The 13828-nt window shown below is 44.4% G+C and overlaps 1 protein-coding gene across 2 annotated transcripts in view; it reads left to right on the top strand.

Annotated features, from left to right (window-relative positions):
- Positions 1-13828, top strand: part of RHEB (Ras homolog, mTORC1 binding) — a 55490-nt gene that overhangs the window by 16599 nt on the left and 25063 nt on the right. For both annotated transcript variants that reach the window (XM_030550039.1, XM_030550038.1), the window contains exon 3: positions 13668-13735. In XM_030550039.1, the coding sequence (XP_030405899.1) occupies positions 13668-13735 (68 nt within the window). The remainder of the gene's footprint in view (positions 1-13667; positions 13736-13828) is intronic.

The raw sequence follows: 13828 nt of genomic DNA, 5'->3' as shown, positions 1-13828 counted from the left end.
TGCTGTCCATTGAATTCCACCCTGGTGGTGATAAATGCTACCTTCTTACAGTATCTGTACTTCACTCACTCTGCTCCAGCTCTTCTGCAGAGATCGAGGGATGTCATATCAGATATTCATTCTCATAAATCTTTCCTTCCAGTCAGATCTGTTTAAATCATTGAGGGTTTCTCAGCACTTTGTAATTTAACAAAATAGTTACTTCAACTATAGACAACTTCTAATTTTCTAGAGACTTGCTTCTGCTAATTGGCACTCTGTCAATAACTTATTTTGGAAAAACTCCCACCACATGATTAAGATGGCCAATCAAAATTGGAAAAACAATCTCACAGAATAGGCTTTTTTTAAATTAAAAACATAAGAATGGCCAAACTGAGTCAGACTAATAGTCCACCTTGACCAGTATCCTTACTTCCGACAAGGGGCTGGTGCCAGATGCTTCAGAAGGGATTAATAGAACAGGGCAATTATTGACTGATCCACCCTTTGTCATCCAGTTCCAGCTTCTTGTCGTCAGAAGCTTAGGAATACCCAGGGCATAGGATTGCATCCCTGACATCTTGTCTAATAGCAATTGATTGACCTATCCTCCCTGAGAATGGACTTGTATCATCATAGCACCTGGTAGCAATGCTGTCAGATATACTGTATTGGCACTCCTTCTAGGCATTGGAGTAGGCTTTTCTACAAAACATATGTATCTGGTGTGTAGTTCGTAGAGAAGAACACTATTGTAGACTGAATTCACAAGTGGCCTCTGGATTGGGAAACAGGCTGGATCTTCACTAGGTGAGGAACACAAGAGTCTTCGCCATTAAATGGACCAGGAAGCTACTTGTCCTCTGCCAGTGCTATCTAGAGAAGGCTGTAAAAGCAAGGGACATTTTCTCCATTTCAGGCTGGAGAAGGAGGCACCTTTATGCCTTTCCACTAGTCCCTCTATTAGCTAAATTAATAGCAAAGCTCAAAGGTTTTAACTGAATAACTGTACATGTTTAGGCTTGACTCACGCAGGTCAGTATCAGATTGTCTCTGAACCTCGCATCTCCTTCTAACCAACTCACCAGTTTTATTTCTAACAGATCTATAGCTGTAGTGTTTCCAAAATGTGGCTCATATGCTTCTGGCATCTTGAGGTGGCGGCGAGGGGTGCAGTGAGGGGGGAGAGAACTGCCAGAAAGGCCTACAATTCTAAGAGGGAAAAGAACTGGGGGATAATGTAAACAGGTATGCATGAACCTCCTTACTTGCTCCACACAAACTGCTCAACTAGTTAATCATCAGGTTAAACTCAAAGAACTTAACTCCCGATAGCTATGCCAGGAGGCTGCATGGTGTAATATGAACTAGTCAAAGGTAGACCCATCTCTGAAGTTTATCATCAGGTTCATGCAGGGCTTGACACTTCTAAACCTTCTCCCAGTAAAAGACAAAATTGTCAGCTATTGTGGCCCTGACAAAGCTGCTTGAAAGCTTTTGAACATTTTTGTTCCTGTGAACTCAAGTCTTACATGGAGGGCCTCTAGCCCGGAGACAGTGAGAGGCTTGTGGAACAGGTGAGTTTCAGCCCTTCATGACCCACCTTAATACTAAGCTTCAACTGGATATGGTTCTAGGAAGTCAGTCACTTGATGTTCCTTAGGCTTAACGAGTCTGTGAAACTGCCAACATACTTTCCCGGTTCTCAACCTCACTCACTAAATCTCTTTTCTATATGCTAGGTGTTAAAGGGTCTTCAAGGTTGTTTTGGAGCGCACTAAATCCCTTACAGTCCAGCCAGCTGTTTTATTTGACACCAATATGATGGACAATGCTGTTATCAAGAGGACTTTCTGAATCTCGTTATGCTTAGAGCATGATTGACCACAAACTGGGAGGCCATGGCAAAGCCCACTAGTTGGTGTTAGCTTTACTGTTACTGCTGAATTCTGCAAAGATGGATGGTGGGCGGGGAGGAGCAGTAGATGTGATATATCACATGCAAAGATGCCTTTTTTAGAGACGTTCTTACCTTGTAAATATTTTTCTCCTGAGAAACAATTTTCAGGAATTTCTCTTCTGTTCCTCTCCTTTATTCAGTTTGAAGGTAGCTTTTTTTTTTAGGTCTTTAAAGTATGTATCAGTCTCTAATTGGCCATGTGCGAGATGCAAAGCTCTCAAAGTGTAAACTGACTACTATATTGAGAAGGTGGTGGTCTTACTCTGGTAGCATACAGTGGACCGCTGCTATTGCCCTGAAGGCCCAAACCTTTAAGAGAAGTAGTTCTTCAAGTGCTTGTTCACGTCCATTCCACATCAGGTGTGTGTGCTGCATGCACGAGCATCAAACTTTTCCCTAAGTAGTACCCATCGGGCCAGCAGGACCCCCACCTGAGCAGCACCACTGTGCCGTGCATATATACCCCTGCTGGCCCAACCCCCTCCAGTTCCTTCTTACTGTCTGTGTACCAGTCCCTGCACCGACGCTCCTCCATGCGGGAAGCTACAGTGTCCAGGCTACCTGTGCCATCTCCAAGCGAGAGACTGGAGAAACCGGCACAGAGTCCAGTGCCACCCCAAGGTCAGCTGTCCGGGTCCGAGCTAGAAGCAGGAGGAAGCGGAGCAGCTGCTGACCTCCTTATCATCCCCGGATGAAGTAGTGGCAGGCACGGTGGCATCAGGACCTCCGCCAGTAGACCACAGCCCACCAAGAGCTACTGCATAAGGTTGCTCATGACTTGGGGTTACAGGCCAAGGAGGCAGTGGAGCAGAAGGACCCCATGGTGGACATCCTGAGCCCAGAGGGTCCATCCAGTAGAGCGCTTTCGCTTATTAAGACCATACAGTCAAATTATAAGACTTTTTTTTATGGCAGACCCCAGCCTCCAGCACCCCAACAGACAAAGGTGTGGAACGCAAGTACTTCGCCCCATCAAAGGGGTACAACTTCTTGTTTTGCCACCCAAGCCTATCTTCCCTGGTAGTCTCGGCAGTAAACGAGAAAGGGGCTGGGGCCTGCTGCCTATGGCGCTCTAAGGCCAAGGAAGCGAAGCGTTTGGACCTGTTTGGCAGGAAGGTGTTTTCCTCAGGGGGCCTCCAGTTGAGGATTGCTAACCAACAGGCATAACTTCAACTCCTGGGCAGTAGTGGGGAAGTTTGACAGCCTCCTGCAGAGTTCCCAACAGGAGTTTACTGTGCTGGTGGATGAAGGCAATGCCGTAGTGAAGACCTCTCTCCAGGCATCCTTGGATTTGAAGGTGCACTCGAGGACAGCATACCAGACTAATCACCGGATCCATCCCCTTGTTTCCTGGACCGCCTGTCCCGCTTCTCCTGTGTGTTGCCCAGTATTACATTTTACTGCTGGGTGTTACGTGCGGTGCAGAGCGGTTATAGGCTGCAGTTCTTCCTGCCTACCTCCCACCCGCTTCAGGGACCCTTCTCACAAGCACCTCCTGGAAAAGGATGTTCACACGCTCCTAGAGGCAGGGGCGGTATAGTTGGTACCAAAGGACCTAAGAGGGAAAGGGTTCTAATCCTGCTACTTTCTCATTCCCAAGGCCAGAGGAGGCCTTTGACCCATTCTGGACCTGTGCGGGCTCAACAAGTTCCTGGTCAAGGCCCGGTTCCACATGGTGTCTCTGGGCACTATCATCCCTTCTCCGGATCCGGGGGACTGGTACACTGTCCTCAACATGAAGGACACATACTTTCATATCGCCATCCACTCGGCACATCGCAGATTCCTGTGTTTCACTGTGAACCAAGAACATTACCAGTTCACAGTTCTCCCGTTTGGCCTAGCTACGACCCACAGCTGTTCACAAAATGCATGGTGGTGGTGGCGGCCTTCTTATGGAGGCAGAGGGTTGGAGTTTACTCATACCTCGACGACTGGCTCCTGGTGGGCCGGTCCGAAGAGGTTTGGTCCCATGTGCAAGTGGCCCTGAGACTATTCCACACACTGGGGCTCCTGGTCAACGTCCCCAAGTCCACCCTTTTTCCAATGCAGAGAGTGGAATTCGTAGGGGCGGTCGTAGATGCACTACAGGCAAAGGCGAGCCTCCCTGTATCACAATTCCTGGCTATCCAGCAAGCGGTGAACTCCCTGTGCCAGTTTCCCACTACAACGTCCAGATGCTGCTTGAGGCTGCTTGGCCACATGGCAGCATGGACACATGGTCAAGCATGCCAGACTGAAACTCAGGATGCTGCAGACTTGGCTTGTCCGTGTATACCGCCCAGGCAGGGACCCCTTGGACTTGGTGGTGACAGCCCCAAGGGAAGTGTTGGACTCCCTACAGTGGTGGCTGTCCCAGATCGTGGTTTGCAAATGCATCACCTTTGCTGCACAACAGCCAGACCTGATGCTTGTGACGGATGCGTCAGACCTCGGATGGAGTACTCACCTAGGAGGACTTGAGGCTTGTGGCTGTGAGTGGTGCAGTCACTACATATTGATGTGAAGGAGCTCAGGGCGGTTTATTTAGCCTGCCAGACCTTTCACGCCACTTTGAGTGGTCACAGCATGACAGTTCTGACAGACATGACCACCATGTTTATGTAAAACACAAGCAGGGCGGAGCCTGCTTCTCACCACTCTGCCACAAGGCTCTCCTCCTCTGGAACTTCTGCATAGCCCACGGCTTTCACCTCAAGGCGTCACATCTCCCAGGGATGTGGAAGGAACTAGCGGACCACCGCAGCAGGTCGTACTGCATGCATGAGTGGACGCTCAAGAGTGGACGTCATGTATTCGCTCTTCCACAAGTGGGAGTTTCCCCGGGTAGACCTGTTTGCCACCAGGGGCAACATCCAGTGCCTGCAGTTCTGCTCGTTTCAGGGCCGCAGCTCAGGCTCAATAGCAGACGCATTCATGATCCCGTGGGGAGGGGAATTAAAATACGTCTCTTCCCCCTCCCCCCACTTCCTCTGATGCACAAGATCCTGCTCAAGGTGCGCAGGGACAGAGTGGCGGTCATCCTCATCGGCCTGACCCTGCCTGCACTGGTTCACCGTGCTGCTGGAGCTATTGGTGGAAGCCCCAGTAACCCTGCCACATGCTGGGACCTCCTCATGCAGGACGGAGGGTGGCTCCTCCACCTCAACCTGCAATCACTGCATCTGACTGTATGGAAGTTCTGTGGCTGACCGCTTTGGAGAGCCAGTGCTCCCTCCCTGTGCAGCAGGTTCTACTTGGTAGTAGGAAGCCCTCTACCAGGACGACTTACCTGGCCAAGTGGAAAAGGTTCTCTTGCTGGTGTGGGGCCCAACAGGTCCAGCCACACCAGGCTCCGGTGCCCACCATTCTAGAGTACCTACTGCACCTCAAGCAGCAGAGGCTGGCCCTGTCCTCAATCAGGGTGCATCTGGCGGCCATCTCTGCCTTCCACCCGGGGTTTTCAGGGGGCTTGATGTTCTCCCACCCAATGGTGGGGTGGTTCCTTAAAGGACTGGAGAGGGTGTTCCCTTACACCCCCTAGTTCCCTCATGGAATCTCAACTTAGTCCTTTCTAAGCACATGGGGGGGCCCCGTTCGAGCCCCTCGCTATCTGCTCCCTTCTCCATATTTCCTGGAAGGTGGAATTCCTGGTGGCCATTACCTCGGCCAGAAGGGTATCTGAGCTGAGGGCACTCACCTCAGAGCTGCCATATACAGTATTTCATAAAGACAAGGTGCAGCTCCGCCCAGACCCCAAGTTCCTCCCAAAGGTGGTCTCATAATTCCATCTAGGCCAGGATCTTTGTCTGCCGTTGTTTTTTCCCAAACCCCATGCAGACACGAGTCACCGCAGTATGCACTCCCTGGATGTCCACCGAGCTTTGACGTTCTACTTTGAGTGCGTCAAGCCCTTTTGTAAATCCACACAGCTGTTTGTGGCCGTGGTGGAAAGGATGAGAGACCTCCCGGTGTCGGCGCAGCGTATCGCCTCCTGGATTGTAGACTGCATTTGGTCGTGTTATGGCCTCTCAGGTGTTTCGACCCTGGCAGTCATGGCCCACTCGACCAGGGCGCAAGCAGCTTCAGCAGCTTTCCTGGCACAGGTCCTGGTCCAGGAGATCTGCACACTACGCAGTCAACCAGCAGGCCCGAGAGGACACGGTGGTTGGCGTGGCTGTCCTCCAATCAATTGCTCCGTGATTCCTACCCTCCTCAGAAGGTAAGCTTGTGATTCGCCTAACGTGGAATGGACATGAACAAGCACTCGAAGAAGAAACAACGGTTACTTATCTCTTTGTAACTGCTGTTCTTCGAGATGTGGTGTTCACATCCATTCCACCACCTGTCGTCCTACCACTCTGTCGAAGTCGCTGGCAAGAAGGAACTGGAGGGGGTTGGGCCAGTGGGGTTATATATGCATGGTGCAGTGGCACCGCTCAGGCAGGGGCCCCACTGGCCCGACGGGTACTGCTAAGGGAAAAGTTCCGATGCTTGTGCATGCAGCGCGCGCGCGCACCTAATGTGGAATGGACGTGAACAACATATCTCGAAGAACAACAGTTCTTCAAAAAGGTAGGTAACCGTTTTTTTTGTCTTGTCCTCTGGAGCTAAGGCTGTAGATTGGGTGTCTTAGAAAAGCGTCAGTTAAGATATTTTTCCTTTTATTAGTGATCTAGTAAAAAGCCTGACAAATCTAAAAACAATATTTTTGTGACCAGACTGGTGTCTCAAATCTGTCCTGTTGTCTTGTCAGTTACTGATAAAACTTCTTATAAGGCAGTGTATTTGCATTACTATCCAAACTGTTTTGAAAATGGAAATTATTGAATATGCATTTCTGATCACTAAATCTTATTTTGAAGATCTCTCATTGCATGCTTCTGTTTAAGTGAGAAGCACAAGACAGTGGGAAACATAAAAGCAATTCTGTTTTCTGTTTCTTCAGAATCTGTGTAGTCTCAGGTCTGAAGTGAATAATAGTGGCTAAAGTGGTGGGGGAATTCAAATGCTGTGCCTGGGGGAAGGTTCGCATGTCTCCAGAATATTTAGTACCAAATTATAAACCTTTGACCTGAATCTAGTGCCAGAATCTCTGCTATAATGTCTTAGAAGTAAATGAAATGTAAGCTAAAAAAACAATATAGCTTTTACTGCCGTCTAGATATCTTTGCAGTAACTTCTTACCTTGTTATCAGTTTCTTTACATTTAACAACTTAAGGTATTCTTTGTACTACACATTCTTGTATAAGGACTTCTGAATGATTCACTCTTGCCAAATGCCATATACAAAACAGTTCAACTTCTGAGGCTTTTTTTACACTACTTCAAATTTAGTGCTCTCATGGGTCTAGTCTTTAAAATTTCTCCCAAATTTTGTTTTTAATTCAAATGCTGAATTACTTAGGCACAGAGCTGTAGTTTAGTTTTGAAAATGCACATAACCATTAATGAAAGCTCTTAATAAAGCTGCATAACAAACTATAAAGTCAGGCTGCTTTTAGGGCACAAGACACAATTCATCCCATCAGTTTGCCTTTTTAAACTGTGGAACTCAGTTTTGTTTCTAGAAGTGGGCGTGAAATCTGTGATGCAGGAAAACGAGGAAATTTTATCAGTTAGCTCACATTGACTTGGTAAGCATAGATCTTTAATTCTTCTTCTCTTTTTATTGACAAGCAGGTAGGGACAAGATCAGAGGCTAAAACATGAAATGAGTTACACCTAGCAAGAGAGACAAAAAGGCAATAAGAGATTCTTTAAATACACTAGGAGCAATAGAAAGATGAAGGAAAGTGTAGTTCCCCTATGTGTAGGTCTATATAGTGGGGAAGGAGAGCTAATAACTGATGACATCAAGAAGGCGGAGATGTTAATGCTTATTTTGCTTCAATCTTCACTAAAAGGATTAATGGTAACCAGATACCCAATGCATTTAATATTAACAACATGAGGGAAGGAACTCAAGCCTGAAATAGAGAGAACAAGTTAAAGAAAATATGATGCGTTAGATGTATTCAGGTTAGCAGGGCTTGAGGAAATTCATCCTCAGGTACTTAAGAAGCTAGCTGAAGCAATTGTGGAACCTTTAGTAATTATCTTTTAGAACTCTTGGGACCTTACCTATCCTCCATAAGACTGGAGACAGGCAAACATAACACCTATCTTTAAAAGGGAAACAAAGAGGACCTGGGCCAGTCAGCTTAATGTCAATATCTGGAAAATTACTGGAACAAATTATTTGACAGTCAGTTTGTATGCACCTCGAGGACAGGGTTATAAGAAATAGCCAGCATGGATGTATCAAGAAGAAATTGTGCCAAATCAGCTTAACTTTTTTGACAGGTTTAATAAGCCAGTGGATGGTGGGCGGGAGGGAGAGCAGTAGATGTGATATCTTTATTTTTAGTAAGGCTTTTGACAATCCCACAGGACATTCTCATCACAAAATGTGGTCTAAATGAAATTACTTTTTAAATGGTTGCATAACTGATTGTTTGAAAGACCATACCCAGAGTAGTTATCAATGGTCCGAGAGGAGGATATACCTAATCCTGGGTCTGGTACAAGTGCTAGTTGGTATTTCAGTTAATGACTTGTATAATGGAGTGGTGAGTATGCATATAAAATTTTTGCAGATGACACCAGACGGGGGTGATTGTACTTTGGAGGATAGGAGAATTCAAAACGACCTTGACAAATTAAAGAATTGGTCTGAAATAACAAGATGAAATTTGGTAAAGACAAGTGCCAAGTACTACAATTAAGAAAAAATTAAAAGCACAATTACAAAATGTGGGGAATTATTGGGTAGAAATAGTACTGTGGGAAAAGATCTGGAGGTTACAAGTGGATCACAAATTGAATGAGTCAATAATGTGATGCAGTTGTGTGAAAGGCTGATATCATTCTGGGATGTATTAACAGGAATGTTGTAAATTTAGGTGGTGGTGTGTGTGGGGGGGTACTTGTCTGGTTTTACTTGGCACTACTGAGGTTTCAGCTGGAGTACTGTCCAGTTCTGGGCACCAGACTTTAAGAAGGATATAGATAAATTGGAGAGAGTCCAGAGGAGATCAGCAAAAAAATAAAAGGTTTAGACAAAATGACTTTGAAAAAAGGTTAAATAAAACTGGGCATGTTTTGTCCTCAGAAAATAAGGCTGAGAGGGGACCTGATAGAGCCTTCAAATATTTTAGGGACTGTGATAAAGAGGACAGTGATTAATTGTTCTCCATGTCCACTGAAGGTAGGACAAGAAGGCTTAATCTGCAGCATGGGAGATGTAGATTAGATATTAAGAGAAACTTTGTAACTGTAAAGATAGCTAAACTCTGGAGTAGTCTTCCAAAGGAGGTTGTGGAATTCCCACCATTTGGGGGCTCTTAAAAACAGATTGGATAAACACCTGTGAGGAATAGTGGAGGTTTACTTGGTCCTGCCTCAGCACAGGTGGCTGAACTTGATGACCTGTTGAGGTTCCCTCCAGCCTGTAACTGCTGTGGTAAAGTACCTCTCAGTGTAAGAATTTAAATGGATTTGGGAGGTGTGCAGTGATGCAATTAATGTGTCTTGAATTTTTTGCTTATAACTCCAAGCGGCTGAGCCTGATTGTATTGGTAAAAAACAAAGAGCAACTTTGTTGTTCTGGTAAATTTCTCGGCTCCTTCTGTGTCTTAAGACTAATGTTGGAGCAGCGGAGCTTGAGGATAAAGTGAGATGTTACTTTTTCCTTTCTTCTCCCAAGCAGCGGTGTTGCTTTAGATTAGTGTTGCTTCTGCTGGACCCTGAGGAAGAAGGAGTGACTAGGATTTCAACTGTTTAGACAGGTAGAGACTACTGCATGCAAATTGCTTGTTCAGAGCGAGCAGAGTGGCCAGAATTCTGTGTGAAGGTGTCACAAGGTGGAGAGGAACCAGAGGCTTTCCAAAATAGGAGTAAGTAGAGCACAAGTAGACTGACTTGGTTTACCAAAAGCACCTCAGTTAAGAGCTAAATTCATTTTCTGCTTGCCATGCATACTGGACTGAATGATGTGGAGACAGCACACTGCGCCTGTGGGGAGAAGACGTGGTTCATGTTGGTCACCAGGGTTGTCTCAAGCCATCTGAAAGAGCAGCAACAAATGTCTCTGAGGGTCCCTGTCTAAGGGTAGCTCTGTTCTGCCTTTGTGTAGAGTGTAGTAGGAAATATCTTGGCTAAAGCCTAGAAAGGCAGAAACAAAGGGTTTGGGAGCATGAATGAAGAATAGATAAAATTCAAGGAAGAGCTGCTGAAGTAATAGCTCAACTTTTGAGAGGCAGCTTCTCTATTGGTACCAGGCTGTTAGTTATTCTTAAAAAGTTTGCCATTGTCTTTTATATCTCCCCTCAAGGATGATCCTGCTGAGCTATAAACCCATTTGAATATATGCATTCAGTGGCACTCTTCTTGTGGCACAGACAGTAGCAGTAGGAACATGACTAAGATCACCCTCAAATGCGCACTGAGTCAGCAGCTCATATAAATTCTATTGCCTGCCAGTCTTCTCTTGCTTATGTTGCTGCCACATCTCTCACCTGTGTTGAGATGGAAGTTAATTTGTCTGGAAGCCAAAAGACTAAATGCCCAAAAATCCTTTGTCCTCCTTCCCAACCTGAAGGATTGAGGAGATATAAAGTGAAAGCTTTGTTGTAAATAATCTAATGCAATTAAGTCTGAATATCTTCAGTTTTAGAGTCTTGATCACAAGAGCAACCTAAAGTACTATTAAGAACAAGTGTGTGAGCAAAGGAATAGTATCCATTGTGGACTTGCTGTTTCAGTGCAGAACGCTTTAGCAATCCAATTGATGTGCTTATCATAGTTCCTAACCTGCCTCCCACTGGCCAAAAGTGTTGGAAGTCCCTTACCAGCTGTGAAAACTTCTAGCTTCCCCCTTGACAGCCTCCACAATGCAGTCTCTTCCTCTGCCAGTATAAACTTTGAATATTAATTTTTGTGCTTTACCTTAAACTAAACAATGAATACTGCAAAGACTCTATTATTCATTTTCATGTTTTGTTAGACCTGTGAAGGTTTGTTTATCCGAAGGCTCTGCATAATGGCCGGTCAGGGTGAAGCAGATTGCCATCAGTAGTAGTGAAGTTTGTAGCATTATAATTTGGGTGCCTGCTGCTCCTGATACTTAGTAACTCCTCCACTGCACATTTCTCTTCTTAGTCTTGTTACCATTGACTTTTAGTAGTGATGAACATTTCTTCATTCAGCATGCATGTTGAGTTTCTATAACACACCCAAAAGAGATGCCATCAGTTTCTACCCTTTTGAACTATGTAACAGCACATATGGAGAAGTTCTAACATTTGGAGTCATTTGACTGGTTAGAGCTTTGATATGGTAGCTAGTAGTACAGTGAAACCCTGCTATAACACGATTGGGGTCCAAAAAATTCGCAATAAATACGGGATCACGGTATAGTGAGGTTTACCATTTCAAGCTGGTCAATTTCTCTTGGGCAGAAAATGACTTGCGTTTGCGAACTGCCCATAACAGTAACTGAAAGGGGGCAGCTCCAGCAGTGGGGGCTCTCAGCCATGCAGCGAGAGAGGGAAACACTTGGGGAGAGCAGGGGAGACGTACAAGGGACAGAGGAAGAGCAAGGGGCAGCTGGAGAGGAGAATGGCTCTTCTCGCCAAAAGAAGAAGCGGGGCTAGGAGGAAGAGCCAGTGGGGAAGGCACATTCCTTTTTTTTTTTTTTTTTTTTGCTTGGGGCAGCTGGAGCCACGTTATGATCGTGTTATATACGAATTTGCGTTATTGCGGAGCACTTTATAGCAGGGTTTCCCTGTATTATCCCCGTCCAGTTTCTGGACCTCTTAAATATTTCTGTTAATGTGGCCTTTTTGTCTAAAGGGTTTGTTTTTCCATCTGACTAACTTGACTCAAGAACCTTGCAAATTGTGACTTTGCTCATTAACGCTTTTTGAGGTAATAGTGTGTTTTCATCGACGCCCCCTAATACTTTTCTCATATAGAGCAAGAATATAACTGCTGTAATTTTTTAACCTGGAGCTCTTCATTCCAAAAGAGAGCTAGAATAGTACGGGGCATGGTATAAGCTTATTGAGAACACACACCAGTAACTTATCCAGACAGACACCTCCAATTATACATGTCAAAAGGCAGACTTGTGCCTTTTATCAGAGGCCATTTCTACTCATCATTTCTTAGCTAGTTGAGGCTTTGCCCCGGTAGCCCCAGTCTCTACAATACTCATACTACATGTTATGCATTTGGAGGTTACCTGGTAGGATTAGTTAGTATGAGCAGGGTTTTATGTCTATACTAACTACTTCACCTAAATTCCTCAATAGGGTGCTTAGATTCTTCAGCTGTCCAGTATCCTTATTGGCAATTCTGCAGTGGCTTTGGATAGATAAACCTCCAAGTCTCACAAAACACAAAAATGAATAATAGTCTTTGCAGTATTCATTGTTTAGTTTAAGGGAAAGCACAAACATTAATACTGAAAGTTATCACCTTCAATGCACTGCAAAAATTTATGTTGGCAGAGGGAGAGACTGCATTGTGGATATTGTCAACGGGGAAGCTAGAAGTTTTGGACTGACAAAACATTTGTCCACTGGGAGGCAAGTCAGGAAAAATATGATTAGCACATTAGCTTAATGTTCTTGCTAAAGTATTCAGCACTAAAATATTTAATGTTAAGGTGATGTTTGTTTGTGACTTTCATCCTTTCAGGAAATCTATGCTGCTTTAAACACTAGAGGACCTAAGTCAAAATTTCAGTCCATAGCATTTTAGTAACCCTAGAGGCATATCAAGAGTGTTTAAAGCTAGGGTGTACTTTTGAAAAGTACAAAGACTAACTACCTGGGCCAAAACAAAAAGCTTTGAAATTGGCTCCTTATGTTCTCATCATGAATGTGGTAGTAAAATACTGGAGGCGACTAGCTTATATTACACTTAATATAACATTACTATGCTAATATACACTCAAAAAAGCAAAAAAAAATAAAAAAAAATGGAGTTGTGGCTTCCAGATAATCCTCTGCTTATAATGTGCATTGGCATTTCTTGAAATATAGTAAGATAAATAGTGTTTTGTTTTCCTCTAATAGTACTGAATGTACTTCCTGATTAAGAACTGAATGTGCTGCAATAAATGCAGCAAGTTAAAACTAGTGGTGTGACAGCCTCAAGTCAGAATTTCAGTGGTCCTGTGTGCAGTATGTTCGCAATAAATCGCTATTTTTAATTCCATTGTGCTAAAAAGTTCTTGGTGTTTTGCTTCATCGTGGGTATTCAGATGAGGAAACCTGGATTTAGAGAATGGTTTTGAAACTGAAGACCCCATGTTAAATCTTAATGAACTTTGATGTTGACTTGCATTCAGGTAACTCTTAATGTGAAAATCCAATTAGGTCTACAACTTGACCACTAGCTTTTATCTATTTGAAAAGTCTACAGTCTTAAAGTGCTTTAAATGTGAAGAAATAACACTTAAGAGAAATTCTGCATCCAATGTGTGCAATTTCAATTTTCAGAAGTTTTTAAATTACTAGTTAACATTAATGTTCAGTATATGCAATATACTAACTGTATACAGAGCACCCCAATTTAGTCTTTCATTCCTGCTTTAAAAACTTCAGATTGTTCCACTAGAGTTCTTGCCACTAATTTCTGGTCTGCATAAAGCTATTCAGTTTTAATTCTGAAGTGCATTTCTCTTGTTTCCTCTAGCTTTTACAAAATTGATCACAGTAAATGGGCAAGAATATCATCTTCAGCTTGTAGACACAGCTGGCCAAGTAAGTGATCTTTGTTGTCTGAACCATTCCTTCAAAGTGAAGGCAACATTTGTTACTGCTACTCCTGTGGGATTAAGTTGGTATTGTCCTGTG

Source organism: Gopherus evgoodei, chromosome 2, assembly GCF_007399415.2.
Source record: "Gopherus evgoodei ecotype Sinaloan lineage chromosome 2, rGopEvg1_v1.p, whole genome shotgun sequence".
Lineage (NCBI taxonomy): Eukaryota > Metazoa > Chordata > Testudines > Testudinidae > Gopherus > Gopherus evgoodei.
The sequence above is the reverse complement of the archived record's forward strand: the minus strand, read 5'-3'. Positions and strand labels throughout refer to the sequence as shown.